The sequence below is a fragment of the Neovison vison genome, chromosome 11 (genome assembly GCF_020171115.1).
Source record: "Neovison vison isolate M4711 chromosome 11, ASM_NN_V1, whole genome shotgun sequence".
Taxonomy (NCBI): domain Eukaryota; kingdom Metazoa; phylum Chordata; class Mammalia; order Carnivora; family Mustelidae; genus Neogale; species Neogale vison.
In genome coordinates, this window is record NC_058101.1 from 48,515,552 (window position 1) to 48,540,714 (window position 25,163).

The window sequence follows — 25,163 nt, forward strand, 5'->3', positions numbered from 1 at the left end:
ATAAATACCCGTTATCTCATTTATTGGTAATATTAGTTTAAAAGCTTTTTTAGGTTTATCCTAAAGTGCCTGCTGCTGAAAATGCTAAAATACCACTGTAGAAATTTCAGTTTCCCCATTTTTTTTCTGGTGTACATTAAGAATAACTTGAATTAAAGAAGTTTTCACACTGTAATTTATAAAAGCACAGTAGGAATATGTCTTTCTGTTGAATATTTATGTTTGTAGAGTAGAAGAACTGGCTGTGATCTGTGCTAATTATGGCATCCCACATATCGTCAACAATGCTTACGGAGTGCAGTCTTCAAAGTGTATGCACCTCATCCAGCAGGTAAGAGAGTTTAAAAAGATAATGTCGGGAAAAAATGATTTTAATATATTACAAAATTATTCCTTTGTTTTTCTTACTACTTAATATAATAAAATCGACTGTGGCATCTTTACCTCCATGGAGCATTAGAAATTGGCATCTAATATCCATATGATAAAAGTGACTCTTCTTTGCTGGTAATTGGACTGATAGCTTTGGTCAGGACCAACATAGAAATACTTTAGTAGCTTGTTTTTTTTTAACTTTCTGAGATTGTTTCATTACCAGTATTGTTGCTTTTCTAATATACTGGTATTGTATTTTTAAAACTATATTGATGATTTATTCTGTATTTAAGGAATCACTATACTTTATTATCCTAGGTTGGAAATGGCTTCATTTGTAAACATTTGAGTGTGTAACTATGAAGTTGGCAGGTTTAAAAAAAAGTTACGATTTTGTTATTTTAAGCATCAACCAGATCCTAGTCATCTGTTTTAGATTCTTTTTTTAAAAAATTTTTTAATATATATGTATTTTGAGGGAAAGAGAGAGAGAAAGAACATGAGCTGGGGGAGGACAGAGAGAGAGGGAGAAGCAGACTCCCCATTGAGCAGGGAGCCCAACTCAGTCCTCCCTCCCTGGACCCTGGGATCAGGACCCCAGCCGACCCAGATGCTTAACAGACTGAGCCACCCAGGTGCCCCATAGAGTCTTTTTTTTTTTTTTTTTAAGATTTATTTATTCATTTTAGTGTGAGAGAGCGTGCATGTGGGGGATAGGAGCAGAGCGAGAGGGAGAGAGAATCTCCAGCAGATTCCTCCGACACAGGGCTCCATCCCACAGCGCTGAAATCACGCTCTGAGCCAAAACCTAGAGTCAGATACTTGACTGAATTTACCACCCTGGCACCCCTGTTGTAGATTCTTATTTTGAAAATACTCCTGGGCATGCCGTCCTGCTCAGAATTAGAGGCATAGCCATGGCTTGCGAGGCTTTGTGTACTCAGGCCTCTGCACCTTCTCCAGTTTCATTTACTACTGCCCTCTCTCTCTGACCTGCTGCCTCCGGGCACATTTTTTCTGTTCATTGTGCCATGTGTGTGTGCACTGCCCTGCTTTTGCTCTTGTTCCTTCCACTCACTGGGTTCCTCTTCCAGAGAGCTGCATGGCTTTTTACCTCTCTCAGACACCCTATCTAAAATTTCAGGTTCCTTTTTTTTGCCTGCATTTTCTGACTCCCTTTTCCTATTTTATATCATACTCATTTATTCTAAAGTACACATTTTCCACATTATAACGTCTCTAAAATTGGGGTGTCTTAGAATCAGTGGTGTCTTATAGTGTTAATTGACAATGTTTTTTCTTACCTAGTAGTATGGAAAATTTGGGTGCTTCTTAAAATTGATGGCCTCTTGTTCTTTTTCTCCATAGCACGTATCACCATTTGATATGATGTTTATTTTTTTTTATTGTTTAGTTATTGGTAATAACTAGAATTAAGATTTTGTTAGAGAAAGGACTTTGTTTTGTTCACTGTTATTTCTTCAACACTTAACACAGAATGTAGTACACAATTGATGTTCGGTGACTGGTTCCTGGAAAAATTGGATGAATAAATGAAATATTATATTTACTTAGAGTGGTTAATTACTTGTATTAAGATGTGGATAGCTATTATCCATGTATGGTATGAGTTATATAATCTATGTTCATAATGGTGTTAATTACATACTCAGTTTTGACACACATGTGGTTTGTGTTACCTGGGGAAGACTTATTCACAGATTATCTGTGGCCTTCTCCAGTGCAGTGGTGAATGCTCCTTAGCCCAGTAGGTCCTAGCTAGTAAAAAAAATAATAATAATTTTTGGAGTATACTAGTATCATTTCTCATATAAATGTAGTTTGTATGATAGTATTAGCTGATTTGCTTAACTTCTTTACTGAAAGGTTGTATCAGGGCACAACTGGCTGCAGGTAACAGAAGCCCAACTCAAATTCAGCTAACCAATGAGGAAATGATTAGTTTATATAACATAAATCCCCAGGTGGAGTGGCTGGTAGGCATGTTATGCCAGAGGAAGACTATTTATCATTACTCTCATATCCTTTTCCATTATTCCTTAACTTTTTAAGGAACTTTTCTATCATAATTCTATTTTTTTTAATATTTTTATTTATTTATTTGACAGAGATCACAAGTAGGCAGAGAGGCAGGCAGAGAGAGAGAGGGGGAAGCAGGCTCCCTGCTGAGCAGAGAGCCCGATGCAAGGCTCGATCCCAGGACCCTGAGATCATGACCCTGAGCCGAAGGCAGAGACTTATTAACCCACTGAGCCACCCAGGCAGCCCTCCATCATAATTCTAGACAAGATTATTTCCAATGTGAATGGTATCCAAGAAAGGTTGTATAGTTTTCTACACTGTAAATCTTTTTTTTTAAAAGATTTTATTTATTTATTTGAGAGAGAGAGAGAGAGCACGAGAACAGGGAGGGTCAGAGGGAGAGGCAGACTCCTGGCTGAGCAGGGAGCCTGATGGAGGGCTTAATCCTAGGACTCTGGGATCATGACCTGAACGGAAGGCAGACACCTAACCAACTGAGCCACTCAGGCACCCTCTATACTGGAATTCTTGAAAACATTTTATTTCAGTGATTTGTTTTTATTTCCCTTTTCCCCTTTCCTCTTTAGTTTTTAGCAGCCTCAGTTCTTTTGAAAGCATGCTGTACTTTGTCATCACTTCTAATTTGTGAGGTGATTTTACTGAAACTTTAATCAGAAAATAACACTTTAAGATGGGTGAGTGATATTTAAATAGTTACTGTATTGTTGCAGATACTATATTAACTTCTAAAATTAGCATTTCTTAAAAGGAAAAAAACTGTACTTAAATGTTTTAATGTTCCCAAATTGGCCCTCACAAAATGAGGTGGTAGCACTGTTGCTTTAAGCCAAGGAAATACTTGGGTCTTATTGAGTGAGACTTGCTGTTGATGACATTCTAAAAAAAAAATTATAGTTAGCTTTAATTCATCTCCATAGTTCTTCTTAGTAATATGCCATTAGTAATGCCATTTATTGAGTACTCACCATTTGTCAGGCATTCTGCTAGACTTTTAAAGTTTATTAGCTTAATCCTAACAATTTAAGGTGTACTTATTATTTATTTCCTTTCTGCAAATGAAGAAACAAACTCTGAAGGATTAAGTGACTGGCCCTAGGTCCCGTAGCTACAAAATGGCCCATTTAGTTCAGTGTGAATTCAGAGCCTCATATTTTCTCTTAAAAACCAGAGTACTGAAATTGCAAATACATTCTTGAGAAGATAGTATTATCGTAATCAGTCAGTGGAGAAAGAGCTATAACTAAAGTGTTTCAGCTTTATTCATTTTATTTTATTTTTATTTTTGAAAGATTTTATTTATTTATTAGAGAGGGAGCATGAGAGCAGGGTGAGGGGCAGAGGGAGAAACAGTCTCCCCGCTGAGCAAGGAGCGTGATGCTGGGCTCTGTCTCAGTACTCTGAGACCATGACCTGAGCCAAAGGGAGATACGTAACTGACTGAGCCACCCAGGCACCCCAGTTTTTTCTTTTTTTATTTTAAAGATGATGCTCCAGAATGGTTTAATGAAGAGCATATAAAATATTTTGGTATGTATGTGTCATCCCCAGGAAGGTGGCTTTGAGGAACCAGTACTTATGTTTATATAGTAAACTAATTTAGGAGACTGATGGAATATGGATGGTAGGACAGATTAATGGAGAGGGATGTTGTAGAGTCACAGAAATACATAAGATTGATTATTTTAGAGTTGGAATGGATTATAAAGCTCCCAAAGTGTGGGAAGCAGCAGCTTTGCTTACTAAGAATTTGCAAAAAGTAGTTGTTATACTACTTATTCACAGACCTACTTGTCAGGTCATTCAACAGATCCCCCTGATGTGCCAGGCATCAGGTTAGGCACTGGGGATATAGTAGTAAATACCACAGTGTCCTTATACTCCTGAAGCAGAAGGAGACAGTAAACAATAAGTATGACAGGTCTTGATAAATGCTCTGGATTGGGGAGGGGGTGTCAGAGTAAATGGAGTGATCCAGGAAGTCCTCTCCAGGAAGTAACATTTGAACAGAGCCCTGAGTAATAGGAAGGGGTGAGCCCTGCAGCTCTCTAGAGTCCAGACAGAAGGTAACAGCAGCAAGTAAGTGAGGCAGGAGTGTGCTCGGAGGATGTGAGGAAGAGCAAGGAGGTCAGTATGGCTGGACCTGGGTGAATGAGGACAGCAATGATAGTAAGAGATTTAAGGTGCCCTAAGGATTGGGGATTTTATCCATGGTCTGGTTGTCAGCCACGGGAGGGTTTTGAGCAGAAGAGTGATGTAATTTACATTTTTCAGCCCTCATTTTGGCTGCTGTGTGGGGAGTAGACTGTAGGAAGGCAAGAGTGGAAGGCTGTTGCAGAGCCCACATGAAATGTGTTGGTGGCTCAGGCCAGGGTGGTGGCCATTAAGGGTTAAGACATGGTTGGGTTCAGATGTATTTTGAGAGTGGATCTTACAGGGTGTGCCGATGAATCAGACGTGAGGTATGAGGAAATGAGAATTCAGGGACTCCAAGGCTTTGGCTTGGGTACTGGAAGAATGGAAATGCCACAGGAATAATATTTTGTTTTATAAACGTGGGCTCTTCCTCCAGGTTACCTCAGTTTTAGACCCTGCTGTGCCTTTGATTGCCTGTGTGACTTTCAATAAGGTGCTTTCACTGCCTGGATTTGAATCCCAGCTGTGCTGTTAAGTACATTTCTGACCTTGGACAGGCCACTTTAATTTTATGATGCCTTAATTTTCTCATCTGTAAAATAGCTATTATAGTAGCATCTACCTCATATGGTTATTATGAGGGCTAAATGGGTTAAAAATATAGAGTGCTTAGAACAGTGCCTGATGTTTAGTAAGTTCTCAGTAAATTCTGGCAGAAATTTTTATTATATGAATAGCTATCTATTTTATTTGCTACCAGGACTCCTAGAACCTTAAGCAATGTTTGACAGCTGATAGGTGCCCAGATATTTCTTTTGTGAATAAACAAGGAAACAAATGAGCTGATAAATGGTAGCCCTTTCCTTCATAGCACATGCTCATATGTTCCCTGTTTTATTTAAGCCCTTTCAGTCTTCTGGTGTTTTTTTTCCCTCCTCATTGATATCCTCTGACTTCAGCGAGAGTGGGTCCAACTTGCTGCTTTTTGTTGTTGTTGTTCTTTTTTGTGAAGCAGTTAACGTATTGAGCCATATTTGATGGATATTAAATAAACTTACTATGGTAGTCGCTTCATAATATATGCATATATTAAATCATCATGTTGTACACCTCAAACATACACAGAATGTGTCAGTTATATCTCAGTAAAGCTGGCAAAATAATGTTTTCATTTAAAAAAATGAAAAACCCATATTTTACTTCCACGTTTATTTAATTTTTCTTTTGAAACATATGTAGGTATATATTGGGGCTTATTCACTCTGTTTCTTTGATAAAACCATTTGTTATTTGTCAGGCTGTTTGTTTTCTTGCCACGGAGTGTGCTGCCCTTTATGCTTTCTGTGTTTTAGTGATGGAGGGTTCTAGCAAAGTCTGGCAGCGATAGTTCACTTAAAACTCCTGCTCCTGATTGAGACTCACATTTCTCTCAGGAAGCCTTGTACAGTACTTAAATGTTAATAAAAGACAACGCTAAGAATTCCTCTTTATTTTTACATTCTACTACTTTGCGTGCTGTTTGGATATTTATTCCATCAGTCATTATATGCTTCTTTCTGTTTCCTTGTGATATGGTGAGATTTTCTTTGATTTTAATTTATGAGGACATCAGAAGAGTAACAGGGAAAGGTTAAGACTTAAACAATCATGTGGTAGCTTCCAAAGTAGTCTGCTTCCCTTTCCTGCTTTTGTGCTTTTCCCTATTGCCTGGATCTGGTCTCTCAGATTAGGCCAGCTATCTGCTCCTTCTATTCTCCCTCAGATATGGATGTGGAGGGAAAGTGTGAAGATGAAGGTCAAATGTGGTTGTAATATTAATAGGAATGTAGATTGTGAATACAGATTGAAAATCTGTCACTACAGATAAAGAAAAAAACGATCTTAGTTGAAATTTAGATAATATCTCTATTTTTAAGAGGAGAAAATTGAAGCACATTAGATAGAAGGTCACAGACTATGTTGGATGGGGACTAGAACTTAGTTTTTACGTTTCTGGTAAGTAAGTATTCAGTTTTTCACTGGGATGTTAGATTTTCACTTGAAGTTCATTTGCAGTAGAATGAGATCATCTAAGATTATAACATTAGGAAACGTGAGTTATACAGAAACATTGCCAAGAGTATACAAAAAAAAATTCCATGAGTTGATGTTAAAAATAAATTTTTTTCTTTTTTGTGATCTAGTGGTGGTGGGAGCAGAGCTTGTTGCTTAAAGTGGTCATGCAGATGTTTGATTGTCCCAGCATCAAAGAAAAGGATGTAAATGTATGACTGATTGATGGGCAACATGGGTGGCTGCCGTCCATTAGATACTGGTGGCCAGTCTTGAACTCACAGAGGGTGTTTAAAATGACTTAATAGTTGCAGGATGGACTGTTGGTATTCTTGGGGAGGAAACTACTCTCCGAGCCAACTTTAAGGTGAAAAGCTGAGTCCCCACCTAAACTAATACTAAAACTCTGCCTTCCTCCTGAGGTTGTTGTGAGGTTTTAATGATTTTTTTTTTTTTTGTATAAAAGCAGATTGTAAATAAAGTGCTCTTTCACATAAAAGGAGCAACATTTAAAAACTTTTTCATGCCTAAAACTGTTTTATTGGCACTGTTACAAAGAAAATAAGATATTTGATCTACTTATGATTTTTCATGAATTATTTAATGGTATTTATTTCTTAATAGCAGTTGCTGTTTTTTTTCCTAGAAGCCAATATTTAACATTACATGTTCTTTCATTCTAGGGGGCTCGGGTTGGCAGAATAGATGCTTTCGTTCAGAGCTTGGACAAAAATTTTATGGTTCCAGTAGGTGGCGCTATAATTGCTGGCTTTAATGATTCCTTCATTCAGGAAATCAGCAAGATGTATCCAGGTAAGAAATAACTAACAAAAATCCATTTATACCTAGGCTACTATAAAAATATATATATATTAATTTCTAAAGGTTTTCCCCCATTCCTGAATATAATTTGTTTATCTTATCTCAGGAAGAGCTTCAGCTTCACCTTCTTTAGATGTCCTTATTACTTTATTATCACTTGGATCAAATGGCTATAAGAAGCTATTAAAAGAAAGAAAGGTAAGCTTTCCCTTTAGGTATAAAATAGGTCTAAAATCTTGACTAGAATTATTCCAAATTATTGGTGTTTTTGCCTTTGGTTTGCCACTTTGAGAGTATAGAGGGCTAGTGTGGTCCTAAGGGATTTACTTTGAATGTGGAATCACTCCAGGTGATTTCAGTTAATCATTTTGTCCTGTTTATTCAGATATTGTGAGTGATCTTGGACAGGTGAGTTTGCTTTTTTTTTTTTTTTTACATCAGAGATTCTTATTAATATAGTTTAGTAAAATTCAGTTCATTTATCACTTAAAGATAGAGTCTTGAGAAACAAATGGACAAGTTTTTTCTTTTTAGTTTTTGGAAGTCTGAAGACTTGTGTAGGTATGAGATGACAGTCACAAGAGGAAGAACCAGGTCAGAAGTTGGCCAGCTTCTCATTCTAAAGTAATACATTCATCTCTTGTCATTACTGGAATGCTGAACTCATTGGTTATGTTGGCTGTGAAAAGAAAAGTGACATTTGTGCTTGAAAACTGGACTTTGTCTCCAACACTAAAAACTGGCTTAATTAATTCAGGACAACTCCAAAATTGTAGACAGAGACAGTGTTGGCAGGGTGGGTCAGACTAAAATGTTTTATTCATCTCCCATCTGGGAGATCTAGAGGCCCCTGGTACAGTTTTTGTATTTGTGTAAATCTCTAACATTTAGTAGCAATTATAATCCCTGAGATTTATAATATATTTATATATTTTATGTTTTTTCTGATAGATCCTCTCAACAGCCTTATGAATATGTAACAGAAGTTGAAAAATTTTGTTCCTACTTTCCTCTAGTTATCCCTTTCCCCCCACCAGTTCAGTCCATAGGAAGGTAATTGCTTACTTTGTATTATGAGGACATCTCTTAAGATTTACGAGATACAGGAAAAGAGGCTCAACCTCGGTCTTTGGAAAATGCCCCTGAAAACCTGGGAGATACCACTACTCACCTAGTAGGAGGGCTAATATAAAGAACACTGACAATACGAAATGCTGGCAAAGAGCTTAAGCAAGTAGAGAACTCTCAGACATTGCTGGTAAGAACACAAATGGTACAGTAACTTTGGAAAACACTTTCATGGCTTTTATAAAGTTAAACATATGCTCACCATATAAAGTAGCCTTCCCACTCCTAGCTATTCACTCAAGGGAAATGAAAATTTATGTCTGTACAAAAACCTATACATAAATGTTCATAGTGATTTTATTCATAATTGCCAAACCCTGGAAACAACTCAAATGTCCATCATCTGGTGTATAAACAAACTGTGGTGTGTATATACTCAGCAATAAAAAGGAATAAATTACTGATATAAGCAACAAAATAATGGCTCTCAAATGCATTATACTAAATGAAATAAGCCAGACTCAAAAGGCCTCATGTTGTTTGGTTTCATTTATATGCCATTCTGGAAAAGGCAAAAAATATCAGGACAGAGAAAAAAAATAAGTGGTGGACAGTTGTGGGTTGAGGGAAGGGACTCATGGGATGGGAAAATGGGCTGTATCTTGACAATGGGAGTATTTTCATAACTGTGTATGTTTGTCCAAATTCATAGAAGTGGACCCCTAAATACTGGGCCTCTGAAATTTTGCTATATGTAAATTATGCCTCAATAAACCTAACAAAGATTTTCAAATGATTAGAATAAAAGTCTGGTTTGATATACTCCCAAAGGTAATCATCATGGTCATAGATTATTGTAGCTACAAAGAGAAGACCTCAATAAATGTTCCAAGGAACCTTTTCCACATGACAGATGAAGCCTGATTATAAATGAGCAAAACTATCATGGGTTTATATTGTTTATATGAGAGCTTAGTTGTATTAGATGCCAGTGGGCCTTAGCTCTCCTATAACTGATTGTTTCACTATGAAAAAGATGTTTGAACTCACAGATTTTTTTGTGAGGTGTTCCCATTATCCTCATTTTTATAGGAAGTAGAAGGATAGAGAACTAACATGTATGAGGTAAACTGTGAGACATGGGTTCAAAGCTAGGCGGCTGAGCCTTTGATCAACTGTCTTAACCTCTAAACTCTACTGCTCTTTCCTTACGTGGATAAATAGTCTGGCCTGGTAGCTATATAGTTACCTTATATAGCTATAACTCTGAAGACTTAGGTCTACTAATAACCAGTGGAGGCAAAAACAATGAATAAATTTAGTGATCCTGGCCAAAAAAGCTCAGTTATATTTTAGAAAGGATATAATGTATTTGCCTTGTGCAGAATCACTGTTGTTGGGAATGGCCCATCCCTGACTCCAGGTGATCCTAGCGAGACTATCAATCACAGCACCCCTTCCTGCTCTGTTCAGAGCAGTGAGCATGTGATCAGGCTAACTTGGTTTGCAGGTGGGCATGTAGAGGTAGATTCCATCCAGCAGGTTTGATAGGTCCTTTAGAGAGAGAGGGTTTGCTGCTTTGCAGATATATAAGGAGATAATACTCATATTATATATAATACTCATATAATATATATAATACTCATAATATATAATATGCCATATTTCTGGCCATGCCAAGAAAGCCTTCTTGGGACTCGAGAATACGAGAGGGAAACGAGCTAAAAGTCATTTGGGTCTCTGGATCGAGACATGCTTGCTTGTAGACTTGGCTGTGAGATGAACCAACAAATTCCCTTTTCCGTTTTAAACTAGATTTCTGGGGTGCCTGGGTGGCTCAGTCAGTTAAACGTCTGCCTTTGGCTCTGGTCGTGATCCCTAGGTCCTTGGATTGAGCCCCACATCAGGCTCCCTGCTTAGCAGAGAGTCTGCTTCTCCCTCTCCCTCCTGCTCCTGCTCTTTCTCTCTCTCTCTGAAATCGATAGAATCTTAAAAAATAAATGAATAAATAAACTAGATTTCTAACACATATTTTGATTCCCCTTACACCCTTGAGTCCTTTGTAATGTTTCTCAACATACATTTCCTCCTTTCCCCTTCCACTGCCACCACTTGTAGCTCAGACCCTTACTCTAGTACACCTGGACGCGTACAGCAATTGACCAGTTCTTCTCCCAACCCCAATTTTAGTCTAGTCTAATCTGCTATGTTATAGCATAGATAGCATAGTGCTAGATTAATATTTTAAAGCTCTTCAAGTTATTCTGCTTTGGGTTATGGTTGCCAGCAAGACAAAGTCCATATTCCTTAGCCTGCCATCATGATCCTTTATTTATAGTCTGCTCTCACATTACTTTGGCAGTGTTGGACACTGTCATTCTTTTATTCAGGCAGAGAAATGTTTATGCATCGGCCCTAAGGTAAATTCACAAATGAGACTTGCATAGTCTCTACCGTCTTGGAAATTATAGTCAGGGGAAATCTAGATATTAAATAAACAATTAAAAATCTGTCCGGCATTATGAAAAGGACAAGCAGAAGGTAGGGGAGCGTGTGGCAGCTAACCCAGTTCTAGCAGGGGTGGGGAAGGCCTCCCTGAGGAAGAGACATCTGTTCTACAGAAGTACAGCTCGTCCATTTATTAGACTCCTATGGTGTCATCATTAACTCGAATGAATGGCTAAAATAACTGTTGAACTCTTAAAGGGTACTTTAGACTGAATCTAGAAAGCAAAGTACTATGCCAGTTATTGGAGAGTTTGTTCTAGGTAACTTCGTAAAACTGGCCTTCCTTTGGGATAAATTCAGAGTCAGTCACTCTGGAGTGAGGCTAAAACACCTGCATTTGTAACAGACTTCCCTGATGAATATGATGCACATCCTAGTTTGAAACCCATTGTTTGGGGGGCACACAGGTCACTTGTATCTATCGCAGAAAGTTGGAGAAGAAACGTAGCAGGGTCCTAGCATTTGAATACATAGGTTGATAATATTTTATGGAGTTTGAGACAGACTGTATAAATATCCCAAATAACAAAGCTTAACAATAGAACTTGTTAGTTACCTCTTTATTTCTGATCTTTTCCATTATCCTAGATACAGCCTTATATTGTGGCTGCTCTTTACCTTACAGTGATCCCTCCCTGATTATCTGAGCGCATGCCCCCCAGAATCACCATCTGGTCTCTGAAATGAAACTTGGTCCTTGATTATAGGTAGTCTGGGAGACTAGCATCCACCTTGCAGTTTGCATTCATCCCTCTACTTTTCATGTCCTTTGCTTGATATTAGTAGATGCTCATCAGATGTTGGTGGAATGAACTAATGGATGGTATTTGGGAACACCTAGGTTTAGTTTCATATAGTCATCTCTTATGTTGCACAGAATGAGTATCTTTCTGGGTAATTAGAAAGTAAATTAACTTTTTGATCCTGACTTACATTATGAGTTAGATGTTGTCATAGAAATATTTCTTTATATAGTTATAGTTGGAAAGTTGTGAAAAGAAGGGAGTTGAAAAGGTGATACCTGTTGTGTGTGACCAGTATTATAGTTCTGGAAGTAGGTCTTCCTCACTAGCAGGTACTTCTCTTCCAAGATAATTTCCTTACCTTGGGATTTTGGACTTGTTGATTTTAGGGGTGCCCTGTCATCTTTTCGGAATCTAAGAATTTCCATGATGCCATGGTTCTTTTGACTTTTGACATTGAGATTTTGACTTTAAAATTTTCAGATAGTTTTAGGGAATTCCAAATACCCATGAGTGTGTAAATTTTGCTTAGCATAAAAAAGAAAATCCACCTGCTTTGGGAAGGACCTGTAGGAATATGTAGCTTGACTGGTAAATAGATCCAGCAGGTAGCCCGGCTTTGCTTCCCATGGGGACTTTGTTAATCATTGTGTAAATATTCTGTGGGCCAGATTTTATGTTCTGGTGATATATATGAATCGGATGGCTCCATCTCAGATATCAAGGGGTAACCTCTCTTTGTAACATCCAGAACTTTGTTCTTTTCCTTTTATCTAGATGGAGTAGAGTTGAATTCACAGGGATAGGATAAGAATAGGATTGTAGCTACAGGGTATTAGCACATGTCTGTAAGGGTCCTGCCAGCTAATGTTAGTTACTATTTTTTAGTTATTTTTAAGAAGATTTATTTACTGGGACGCCTGAGTGGCTCAGTTGGTTAAGCGGCTGCCTTCGGCTCAGGTCATGATCCCAGCGTTCTGGGGATCGAGTCCCACATCGGGCTCCTTGCTCGGCAGGGAGCCTGCTTCTCCCTCTGCCTCTGCCTGCCTCTCTGCCTGTGCTCGCTCGCTCTCTCTCTCCCTCTATCCCTGACAAATAAATAAATAAAATCTTAAAAAAAAAAAAAGATTTATTTACTTATTTGAGAGAGAGCAAGCGAGCGAGTGCGAGTATGAGGTTGGGGGGCAGAGGAGAACGAGAAAGAATCCGAGCAGACTCTGAACTGAGCGCAGAGCCCTAGGCAGGGCTCGAACTCCCGACCCGAGATCATGATCTGAGCTGAAACAAAGAGTTGGATGCTCACCTGACTGCGCCACCCCAGACGCCCCACTAATGTTATTTTATCTGGAAACTCTTTTAGGAGGGAAAAGTAGGTGGGTGGGAAGTCAGCATTTTTATGAATGTTTGCTGTGTCCGAGGAGCTCTCCTTATATTTATTATTTCATGTGCTACCTAAAGCAAGTTTATGAGGTAGGTATTACCCCCATTTTACAGATGAAACTGAGGCTCAGAGACATTAAGTACTTATCCAAAGAGCACAAAAAGTACCGGAACTGCCCCTGAAACCAGGTCTGCGTGATTCTAAAGCCTCTGCGCTTTGTGTCTCATCACCCTCTTCTCGCTGCTTCCGCTCACTCGTCCAGCATTGAGGGAGGGCTTTCCCGCTCTGGGCTAGGCATTGGCGCCCTAAAAATTATGATCTCGTGACTCTCTGTTCTTAGCTACTGGAGGTATGTGAAACCCCAAAGTCTCTAATACATTAATTGGTTTTATTTAAAAATTCTTTGTATAGAATTTACTTAGAGACTACCTGAAGTAATCTTCAAAGGATCAAAGTGCTCCTTTGAGAACTCTGTCATTGTAAGTGACTAAAGTTTACTCTTGAACAACTTCATTCAACAGGCAGATCTTTTCCTTGAAAAATGTGGATGTCCTCGATAAACCCTAATTGCATATATGTAGCATAAATATTGTTTTTTTATTGGGTTTGTTGCAGAAGTAAGGGCCTCTTTTGTTTAAATGGACTTGCTTTTGAAGTGTGAAAATTTAATCGTGATAGTTTATCGGTTCAGCTCTGGAGAAGCTGAGGTAAAGCTATTTTGCTTCAGCCAGAGCTATTTATATACCATCACTGAGAGCTCCTTTTCATATTATCGGTGTTATTGCGTACTAAAAAAAGGAGTGTTAAAAGAAAACTTAGGATTTTTTTTTCCTGTGCCCTTATTCACCACAATGATATTTTTAGAGGTTATTTCATCTAGTATATCTCGTCAGAAAGGGCTTTATCTTTTCACAGTAGAGGCAGACAAGAACTCAGCTTGAAGCCATTCCTTCTCAAGTCTTCTTTTTTGAAGGGTGAAAGGATCAGAGAGAGTGGAACTGTGTGTGTGAATTGAACCTCTGCCCTTAGCCCCTTGCCGAGTCACACATCTTCACCAGAGGAGAAATGGCCATAAATTTAACTGAAGAGGCCTTTAAGAAAAGGGGTTAAAATTTAAGACACTATTTCTAGGAGTTGCTCTCAGCAGAAAGAGCAGTCTTAGAAGTTTCTCCTGACTTCTCTTTGCTTCCAGAGAATGCCATCGTTCTGCTTAGCTTTCCTTTAAAAGAGTGCTTTGCTGAACAGGGCAAGCAGATAATCATTCATTGTTGCAAATACCTGCTGAGTTGGCCGAGTACAGAAGAGGAATGACAGCAGATGGCTGCTCCAGTGGCTAGCATTTGTTAGCTGAGGCTCTGGAAGACGAGCTAACTTCTAGAAGAACATCAGACATACAGCTGCAAACACTGTTCTGTAACAAAGCTAAGTTTGGAAACATGAGTAGATTTGACCCTGAAAGTGGAGTTGTTGATGTCAACAGAAGCATCTCATTTTGGGCCTGGCTGTGGGGTCTTGACAGAAGAGTGTGTGGAAGCCGCACTTTTGCCTGAGCTGCACAGGCGGCCGAGAATGCCCAGGTTCTTTTGCAAGGCCGCAGGAGGAACTGTGTGCTGCATTTAGTACTGGTATCCACACCTACGGACCTCAGTCTGCATGGATCCGTACCCATAGGCTCTTGTCCATCTGCCCTTGCATGGTATTGTGAACATGTTAGACCACTTGCTAGGAATCCCTTCTGATTTATTACCGACCTTGTAAGACATCCTTTAATAATTTGCGAAGTTCTCTTTTCGTCTGCTCTTGTAACATGAAACAGTATGTTTCAGAAAACATGATTACATAGGACATTTTCCCTTAAAATTTTGTGAATTATGCACATTTGGGGGCTATGGGGAGGGATAGGCTAAATGTTGGGCTTCGCGACTGCAAATCAATTTACAAAAGGCCATGTGAGAGATAATGCTTAATATAATTCAACTTCCCGTCCATTAACATCCTGAACTATGGTGTAAAGTTTTGTATTTTTATTCTAGAAATATAGCTGACATTAGCATTCAGGTATGCAGTTCAGTTTATCTCTAGTGAAGAGTCTTTTAAAATTAAGTTAAATATAGCACAAAAGACATAGAAAATCAATAATATTTCATTTCTTTTAAGTAAGATCTTTCTATATACATTTGCTTTGGGTGCTTATAAATTTCTCCCTTTACAGAAGTATTTTATAATAAATGTCAGTTATAGATTTAACTGTGGCAAAAAAAAAAAAAAGTAGTGCAGGTTTTGTAGTACCTTTAATATATCAGGAAAAAACTGCTTAGCTAAGTAGTAGTGTAGGAAATAGTGGTACAATCTCCTAAACGATATTTTTAAAATGTAGTGATATTAATGGGAGACATTTAGGATCTTAAACTGTCAAATATTATAGGATTCAGTATCTTGTGCTTTAAGGTATTTAAGCTTCTTTGCTTATTGAATTACCTATCATCACCCTTTACACAGAGTATTTGTAGATGGATGTGAACTTGACTCACAAATATTTTCTTTTTTGTCTAATTACTCCCATACTAGTGATAAGTAAGATTTATTTTACCTTAGCATTATGTTTGTAGTCTTAAGATGTTAGCTGCAGTTAAAACTGAATTCTAGTGGCGTTAGGAAGTGATTGCTAGAACCAGTTAAAACTGATTTAAGTATTAGAAATGGAATATTAGGAAAATCTCAATTTTTTAATAGCCATGTGTGTCTCAGTAAGTTTAAAAACAGCCTCTAGGGGTGTTACTAAGGAAACATTTCTTCTTTTTTTTGGAAATAGCTAACTACAAATTAAGTACATATTAATTACTCATCAGGCTTCTCTTAGCTTATGTGTGACCACAGTGTGATTACTGTGGCAGCCATATTAGGTAGAATAGTATTTTAGATTTGTCCTCATCGCTGAAATAAGTATTTTGCTGTTACTGTTCGGGTAGAAAATGTAGGAGTCTATAAAAGGCATTTCCTGTCTATCAGATTTGTTTCTGCTTGTGAGAAGTTGAATTTGAAACTAAGAGAGATGCAGATTAAGACTTTGGTGTGTAACATAGTTGATGAAAAGTCAGCAGTTTGTATCTAAATTAAAATATGTTACTGCTTTTTTTTTCTTTTTTATACAATACAGAGCATTTAAATTAGTGATCTAATTACTTTATAGTTGTTGAAGATATAAAATGAAACCCAGAAGTTCTACTGGTCATTAACATTGGTATAGTACTAAAAGATTACGAATTACTCCAGTTGCCTGGAAAGCTCTTGATTTATGCATTCCATTTGATTATCTTACTGCTTCACCTTCTGAAGTGAATGTCAGAATAGTAGTATAAGAGAGAAGGCCTTTCTATATGTCTAAGAAAAGATGCCCCAAACAGTTTTTTACAGTTTGCAAGTGGTGATAACAGTTGCCTCCTTAAATATTTCTCAGCACTTTTTTTATTAAAAAAGAAAGGCTTACTACGTCTAATAGTAACATTTCCTCGTAGCTTCATTAGGTATGACAAATAATGGATGTTAACTTTTTCATTAAAAAAATTCAGTTTATTTTGGTGATCTAAGATTTCCCAATTCTAGCTTGATGAGAGCATTGATATTACAACATAGTCTAAAATTTTAAGAATGACTATTTAAATTTTTTTCAGGTCAGAGTATAAAATACACCATGTTGACAAGGGAAAAAATGTTTGTGGTCTTAAGTAGACTCATTAATAATTGACAAACTTGGTACAACTTTTCCTCTTTTTAATCTTTACTTAACAAAAGATGGATTTAGTAGGATCAGACTATCTAACTTTTACCTTAGAAAAAATTGAAGCAGTTTTTGTGGCCTTTGAAGTAGAAATATCTTTTTCTACTGTCTCTGCTTGGGTCCGGCTCTGTTGGTCATTGGCTCTTTGGAGTATCTCTAGAGTTTTATGTGTTTTTACTATAACTTGGAGGAGGTGAGTGCAAATGGGCTTCTTCAGGAAAGACTTATTAGGGCAGATTTTTATTTTAACACTTTATAAAGAGCTTACTAGAAGAAAGTATAATTTTCAGTCAGACAGTTGACAATTTAATATTTATTTACAATATTTTATTAAACTTTCTTGAACTACTTACATGTGTACATGAAATTTTATACTTCTAAAATATTTTTATTTTCTACTATTAGATATTATTTATTTTCCAGAGTAAGACCAAGAATACAGTTTTTCATTTTTAGTTGCTATATTCTTTTGATATGAGGATATTGTTAATTTTGAGTTTGTGCAGTTTAAAGGAAATGCATTTTAAAGTACTTTTTCCTAAGTTACTCACATACTAAAAGTCTGGCACATTCTTCTTGGTGTTTGGAAAACAGTGAAGAACACCAAGTCCCTGCTTTCAAGTTTTCCCATTTGAGCAGGTAGTCACAAGGAGTATTCATTTAAGCAAGTCCGTGAGGTATTTTCAGATTGTGGTAAGTATAGTGGAGAACCCAGAATATGTAGTGGTTGGAGGGAGGTGGGAGTACGTTAATAGGGAAGTCATAAAGGGAGGTCCCATTCAGGGAAAGCAGGCATCAAGGTTCTGACCCTAGAAGGAGCTTGACATGTTCAGCAGTTGGAAAGGAGGCTGCTGTGGTGCTCTACTAAGTGGGGAAATGACTGTTGCTCAGTTGGCTGTGTTGGCTGGCTAGTTCATTTGGGGCCTTCTAGGTAATACGTACGAGAAGGGAGTCAGTCATTGGGAGGGACATGATCTGATTTATGCTTTTCAAAGACTGCATAGGGCCTGTGCATGTAGAACAGATTAGAAGGGCCGGGAAGTTGGCAGAAAAATCATTTAGAATCTTTGCTGCGGTCCAGGGAACGAACGGGTTAATGGCTGCTTGGACTCCAGTGGTTGCTCTGGAAGTTCTGAAAAGAGGATGAATTTGTGATAGATACATAATAGCCCCAAAGCAGGATATATGCTGGTCCTTTGCCTTCTTTACCTAAATCCTCTGGTTTCTGATCATTGTGGCAGCTTCGAATCTCACTATGTTGTGTCAAAGGACGAATTGCTCTTAGGGCATGTAGATGATTTTTTAAAAAATGTACCATTTTGTTGTTGCAGGAAATGTTTTTATATTTGTCCAGCCAACTAGAGAAGCTGTCAGAATGCTACAATGAAAGACTGTTGTGTACACCTCACAATCCCATATCTTTAGGTAATATATTTTTCTTAAGGAAAAAAAAAAAAAAAATCATTGCTTCTTAACCCTCCCCAGCAGGGAGCTGGTATTTCTAGAAAGAGTATGAATTCTTGGTGGTTACAATGATTTCTAAATTCATTACAGTATTAATTTGTAAATTGAAAAAGTTTAGCCTTTTGAAATGCTTTAATGTATTTCTGAGATAAAAAGGATACACTGAAAAAAATCCAAATCAATATTAAATATCATAATGCATATGCAGAAAATGATACTTTAACTCCTGCTTCTAACCAAAATAATTTAGTCACTAGTAAGAACTCTAAAAATTTTAGAAAGTTTCTACCAGTTAACAAAAAACTATAATATTAGAAATTAAATCTGTATTGTTTTTAATGCTGTGATTGTTTTCCTGACTATGTTAGAGAACTCTGTATTCATGATAATTTTCTTTGTATAAGGACTATATATTTTTGTCACGTAGTACAAGGACTATGAAACAGGTTAATATGAATGTTGACTTTTATGCATTTAACTTTCACGTTTCCTCATTATCCTTTTTGTGAATGACCGTTCCCCAACTTCATATTTTATGTTTATCTAAGGAAAGTAAGGACTCAATCATTTGTAACTGAAGCCTATTTCAGAAATAGGCTTCCATGGAAAACCATTTGCCACTCATATGTAATAAAACCCACCCTAATTAGTCCTTGGCTGGTTTCTAATTTATGTAAATGTTGTAGAAGATGATAAGGTATGGTCTGAATCCCAGTTCTGCCATTTACTAACCTCTAACCTCCTTTCCCCTATCTATAAAATAGAGACAACGACCCCTCACATACAAAATTGTTAAAGAATGATTAAGGGGCACCTGGGTGGTTCCATCGGTTAAGTATCGGACTCTTGATTTAGGCTTGTCCCTCTCCCTCTGCTCCTGTCCCTACTGCTCTCCCTCCCTCTTTCTCAAATAAATTTTTAAAAATCTTTTTTAAAAAATGGTTGGGATTATCAAGTGTCTAGTATACCCTATCAGGAAATGGTAGCAAGCAGTAGTGGTGAGAATATAGTTTACTCACATAACATCAGAAAGATCATTCTCCTTTTCATATGCAGAAGTTGATTTTACTTAGTCTCACATATGTACTGAAAATTTCCCACATTCTCATCTTACCTGTTCTTAAAGCACCATTGAATTTGAATAAACTGCCATATTGATCATGTCAGTGTTCCATTTTCAATTGGCAGGTTCACTCTTTAGAAGGGTGATAGGGAAATTCTATTCTGATTCTTACTGTGTTAATTTGTATTAACATCTTTTTGTCTGATAGGTAAACAGATCCTTACTATCATTTATTTAGTGCATTAAAATGAAATCATGCCACTTGACAATGAATAAAAAGTAATGTCTCCATGCCAGTTACAAAAAAGTATATGATCCTTTTGTCAGAGGTACTTAGAATAGTCAGAATCATAGAGACAGAAAATAGGATGGTGGTTATGGAGGGTGGGGATGGGCAGGAGGAGAATGAAGAGTTACTGTTGAGTAGGTGCAGTGTTTCAGTCTTACAAGATGAAAAGAATTATGGGCGTGGATGGTGATGGTGTTTGCACAACAGTGTGAATGTGTTTAATGCCACCGAGCTGTATGCCTAAAAATGGTTAAGATGGTAAATTTTATGTTATGTGTATTTTAACACACACACAAAAGTAGAGTCTCCTTCATTAAGTGTTTATTTTTTGAGGGATTCTGTGCTGGTGAACTAAGGTGCATTGGGATCCTTTTTCTTTTTCAGCTATGACACTTAAGACACTAAGTGAACACCAGGACAGATCTGTCACTCAGCTTGGCTCAATGCTTTTTACCAGACAGGTTTCTGGAGCCAGGTAGGTATGTGTGAAAGAGGCCTGGACTTATTTACATCTCCAAAAACTTAACTGTAAAGTATTTTTCCTAAACGGTTGACCCCAAGTATATGCTGAGCTCCATGTGAGTGTTCCTCATGGGTGAAGGAACGATGAGGTGGAGAGTGTGTAGGGCTATGGTAGCCCATGTGTAGAAGGCCTGCACTTGAAGCAGTCTCAGAAGGATAGGGACCTTGTCTGTTTTCATGGACATCCAGAAACAAAGTTTCATCACCCCTCGGTACAGATTTTTATTGTTATCTTTGTTTGATCATCTTCAGGGGTGTCACATCTTGGTGCTAGAGATAAGTCATCTTCATTACTAAATTCAGATGAAAACATTTTTAAGGAAAAACTCATTTCCTAAACCAAAAGTTATGCAGTTCTTGTCTAAGTACTGCCTTTGAAAAATGTACTTTTTGCTCTTACATGTGTCTTAAAAATGCATTTCATTTTTCATTTTATATTTGATGAGGTCAGAGAAAAAGGACTTCAGAAGAAATATCTTGCTCTAAGTACTCTTCTTTACGTGCCTTTATTAAAGAATTTCTCTCTGACTACCAGAGATTAGAGATTTCACATCAAAGGACAACTTTTTAAAAGAAAAACATCTTAGATTAATTCAGCTTTTACGTTGATGAACTATATCCATTCATGGCATAGTTTTGACGCTTCTAAAATGGTTTTCTTGGCCTTGCTTTTAGTGTTGCCACTATTTGTCTTTTTGTTTAGGATGATTTAATTGATTTATTTTTTTTAAAGTACCATTAGAAATCTCCTTATATCAAGTATGCCAATGAAATCAAGCTTACCGAGTACACGTGCCATCGCCAAATATCCCTTTATGCTGACCACCACCCCTTGTAAGCAGTCACAGAATTCTTTCTGGGTCTTTCTTTAAAACCCTCCATTGCACAGCACGGATCAGATAGGTGGAATTTCGGTTTGTTGATTGTTGGAGGTGATACACAGCAATTCGCCAACGTGGTTTGACTTAGAAATTTCAGTATTCCATTTGAAGTATATATATGTGAAGTCAGATTCCATATTTAGTACAAAAACAGAAATAATTTTCTTTTTTTTTCTCTTTGAAGAAGGTGCAAAGGTATTTGTGATTCCTAGAAGTAATAGCTCTTAATGGAAGATAAGTCAGTGGTCATCTCCAGGCGGCACTCTTCTACGGAGATTAGCCATGTATTGTATAATTTTATCTTAAGGCTGCCACCGTCTGTTTTCATAGGCCCTGATTTATGGCCGCTTTTAACTTCTTTATCAGTAGATCTAAGGCTTAGTAACACTGATATCTGTTGTTTATGGGTAATATTCTGTTAACACCACCAGACATATTAAATTGCTAAATCTTCTCCCTTTCAGGGTTGTGCCTCTTGGGTCTGTGCAAGCCGTGAGTGGCCACACCTTCCGAGGCTTTATGGCACATACAAATAATTACCCTTGCGCTTACCTCAATGCTGCAGCAGCCGTTGGAATGAAGACACAGGATGTGGACTTGTTCGTGAAGAGACTTGACAAGTGTTTAAAGACAGTAAGAAAAGAACAAAATAAAGAGAGTAATGCATCTGCAGTTGAAAATTACAACAAAACTGAAGATGTAGATATTGAAGAAATGGCTTTAAAACTAGATAATGTGCTTCTTGACACGTCCCAGAATTCTTCATGACATGTGAAAGGTTTCTTTTTGATTATTTGAAAGAAGTGATGAGGCTACAGTACAAACAAGCAGTTTAAAGATAGGACTTGAGGTTTTGGAACTGAGAATGTCTTGGAGGATATGGAGGATCTTTGGTCAAGGTACAGACTGGGGTCTGAGCTAGCCATCTGATGACTTGTTATGTTTTTTTATTCTTAGATTGCCTCAGTTATTATGTTCCTTAACAGATAAAACTACCATTAGGATTTTTCTAATTGTTAGAATATTTGTCAATTAAGCATTATGATTCAGGTCATTCTTACTAATGTGACAAGTAAAATTACTTCTAATTCTTTTTGAAACGTGTAAATTGTTTCCTCCTGACCATTCTCTACCATTCACAAATGACTTCTGTTTCTGGTCGCAGAGAATGGAGAACGATCCAGTACTGCTATTTACAAGATGTTGGTGTCTCTAAGTCACAGTCTGCCTGTGAAATGGTCATTCCCCAGGGAAGCAGAGTCCAGCGTAAGCTTTAGCTTTCACTTAGTGGTTCTCAGCTGGGGATGATTTGCTTATATCTAAGCAACACCTGGGGACATTTTCAGTGCTCACGACCTGTGGCGTGCTCTTGACATCTTGAGCTGGAGGCCAGGGGTCCTGCTGCTCAACATCCCACAGTGGGTGAGCGGCTTTCTGGAACACAGCCCCAAATCTCAGTAATGCTGAGAAGGATAAATACCACCCTAACCCAGCTCCTCAAGCAAAGTTTCCCGCAGCAACTTTCATTATTCAGTAGTGCTTCAAAGAAGAAAGCAGTAAATTTTACCAAATTATACAGCGTTAGATTAAGTGATAAGATGGGCTGCCTGTTCTAAACCTGAGATTATATGGCATTTGTGCATTTTTCCATTTGGGCCAGTGAAAGCTTTCTCCCACTGTTTCTGCTCTAAGCAGGCTTTGCATACTGGTTAGTTCAGGTGTTGTGCACAGCCATTATCAAGAATGGTTAACTTGGGTATTTGGGGATCTGTTTTTGCTAGGAAGGTGAAAATGATGTAGTAGGATGAACAGGTGTATTTGCCACTCCCCCCCCCCCAACACACTCACTTTCTTAGCCTGATATTCCAGACTTACCGGCTGTAACAATTTTTGTTGTTTATGTTTTAAGAAATAGACTAATGCCGCCAAGCCTGAGGAATGAGCGAAGCTTTTGAATACACCAAAATGCCAAAGCCATAGTCCTCAAGACCTGCTCGCTGGAGCGGTGGTCCTATGAGATGCTCACAGGGATAAAGTATTCCGTGGGCAGATCATTTGGGGCCTTTGTAAACCTACCTATTAGCACATTAAAGGCTCTGAGAATTCCTTGGAAACCAACTTAAGTGTGCCCTTATCCAAACATGGAACCCTTTTCTCAACTAAAAACTTACTGACATCCCACTGAACATGCTTTCAAAAACACTGCAGTTGAGAATGCGGCCTTGGTTTCTGGGTTGTGTTTTTCTCTGTCACTTGGTGGTATAAACTGTCACATATGAGCTCAGACAGATACCACTCCCATCAGTGCATAAGTTAAAATACTCTAACCCTAGCTTGATCTCCTTGGACGTCATAAAATTTAATTATCAATATTGTAAAGGTTACTTTTAAGTTCTTTATTGTATTTGGGGTTCTAATATTTTAGATATCTTTTTTTTTAATAGCTATAACAACACACTCTAGAGTAATACCTGGGTGAAAAGGTGGTGTGAGGTTTTTTATGTGGATTTGGGACCGAGTTGTAGAACCAGTAAAGCGAAAGGGTCCCAGCCATGCCTCTGGAGTCTGCAAGAGGGAATGGAGCCGTGTTGCAGATGCTAAGTGCTGCTGGCACAGCTTCCTGGATGAGGGAGCCAGGGCGGGTTTCTAGAACAAGTGATCTATACCGTGTGAGCGTCATTTAGCTTGAGAAGGCCGGAGCCGAGAGACCAGCAAATGTTTTCTCATCTGCAGTGTATCAGCAGTTCTTGGGCTTCAGCTGCTGAATAGATAATAATTCTAATTGAAGATAAATTACATGAACCCACATGTGAATGATAGATGTGTTGTAACATTTCATTCCTGGTGCATAAAATCAGCTGCAGTTTTTATTATTAGTTCTTTCTTTTCAGAGGTTTTGGAGTAACAGCTCTGGTCCTACTGGTTTAAATTTGACCTTGAGGTCCTGGAATTCACGAGAGTTTTTGAAGGGGTGCTGTAGGTTCTGATTTGGGCTTGCCTTTGCTCCCACCCCAGGGTTGTTTTTGCTCACTCTCAGCCATTTTCACGTGTAAGTTTAAAAAAGTATGTATGTACAATTAAATTCACTTTAAGTTGCTAGTACTGATCGGTAAACCTTTAATCGGTAAATTCACTTTAAGTTGCTAGTACTGATCGGTAGTCGGCCTTCATTACCCTTGAACTGTGGTGGAGAGGCAATGGCTGATCCATTTTCCAGTCATGGCTGAGATGACCTGTCCTTACGATCCAGCTGCCCTTAATAAGGCTCTCTGGTAGAGTTTTGGAATTTGGTGGGTTTTTTTTTTTTTTTTTTTTTTTTTTTTAGATTTTTAAATTTTTTTACAGAGAGAGATATCACAGGCAGAGAGGAGGGGGGAAGCAGGCTCCCTGCCGAGCAGAGAGCTTGATGTGGGGCTCGATCCCAGGATCCTGAGATCATGACCCCAGCCGAAGGCAGCGGCTTAACCCACTGAGCCACCCAGGTGCCCCTGGAATTTGGTTTTTAAAGTCATTGGACTGTAGTAGTCCTCCCAGAAAAGAAAATCGAATAACACAAAATATTCTTTAGGTCACTACACAATGTGTTACTTCTACAGAGAGCAGGGAAAGGTATTTTAAAATCCAGCTCTCAATTTGGCTCTTATGTCCTCTGTTGATGAATTCTCACTCTATCAGGGAATGATACGTGATACCAGCCTCAGGAGTTCAGTGTTCAACCATAAATCTTTCTAGTTAGCTTTTTGCATTAGTTGAGTGAAGTTATAGAATGTGAATTATTGAATACAGTTCTGTTCAGCCAATAGGCCCTTGATATACAGAATGGTAAATTTTAATATAATATAATATAAATTATAATATAAATTAAGTTTTTTCTGATTTTCTCCCTAGCACGTAACTTTCCTGTGGTTCTGTTTCTGTAAGCACCCTGTCATGACTGTCATCAAGCCTAAGTTATAGGCTGTGTTTTCATTTGTAGACAATATGTCTATGAGAGGCTTTAGTAAAAGTAAAATGAACTAA

At 37.9% G+C, this 25,163-nt stretch overlaps 1 protein-coding gene across 2 annotated transcripts in view; it reads left to right on the forward strand.

The window, feature by feature from the left end:
• The window catches only part of SEPSECS (Sep (O-phosphoserine) tRNA:Sec (selenocysteine) tRNA synthase), a 31,939-nt gene extending 9,703 nt beyond the window's left edge, over positions 1 to 22,236 (forward strand). For both annotated transcript variants that reach the window (XM_044225860.1, XM_044225861.1), the window contains 6 exons: positions 229 to 331; positions 7,308 to 7,437; positions 7,553 to 7,644; positions 18,256 to 18,349; positions 20,125 to 20,215; positions 21,608 to 22,236. In XM_044225860.1, coding sequence (XP_044081795.1) covers positions 229 to 331; positions 7,308 to 7,437; positions 7,553 to 7,644; positions 18,256 to 18,349; positions 20,125 to 20,215; positions 21,608 to 21,911 — 814 coding nt within the window. In that variant the 3' untranslated portion in view covers positions 21,912 to 22,236. The remainder of the gene's footprint in view (positions 1 to 228; positions 332 to 7,307; positions 7,438 to 7,552; positions 7,645 to 18,255; positions 18,350 to 20,124; positions 20,216 to 21,607) is intronic.
• The last annotated feature ends 2,927 nt before the right edge of the window (positions 22,237 to 25,163 follow it).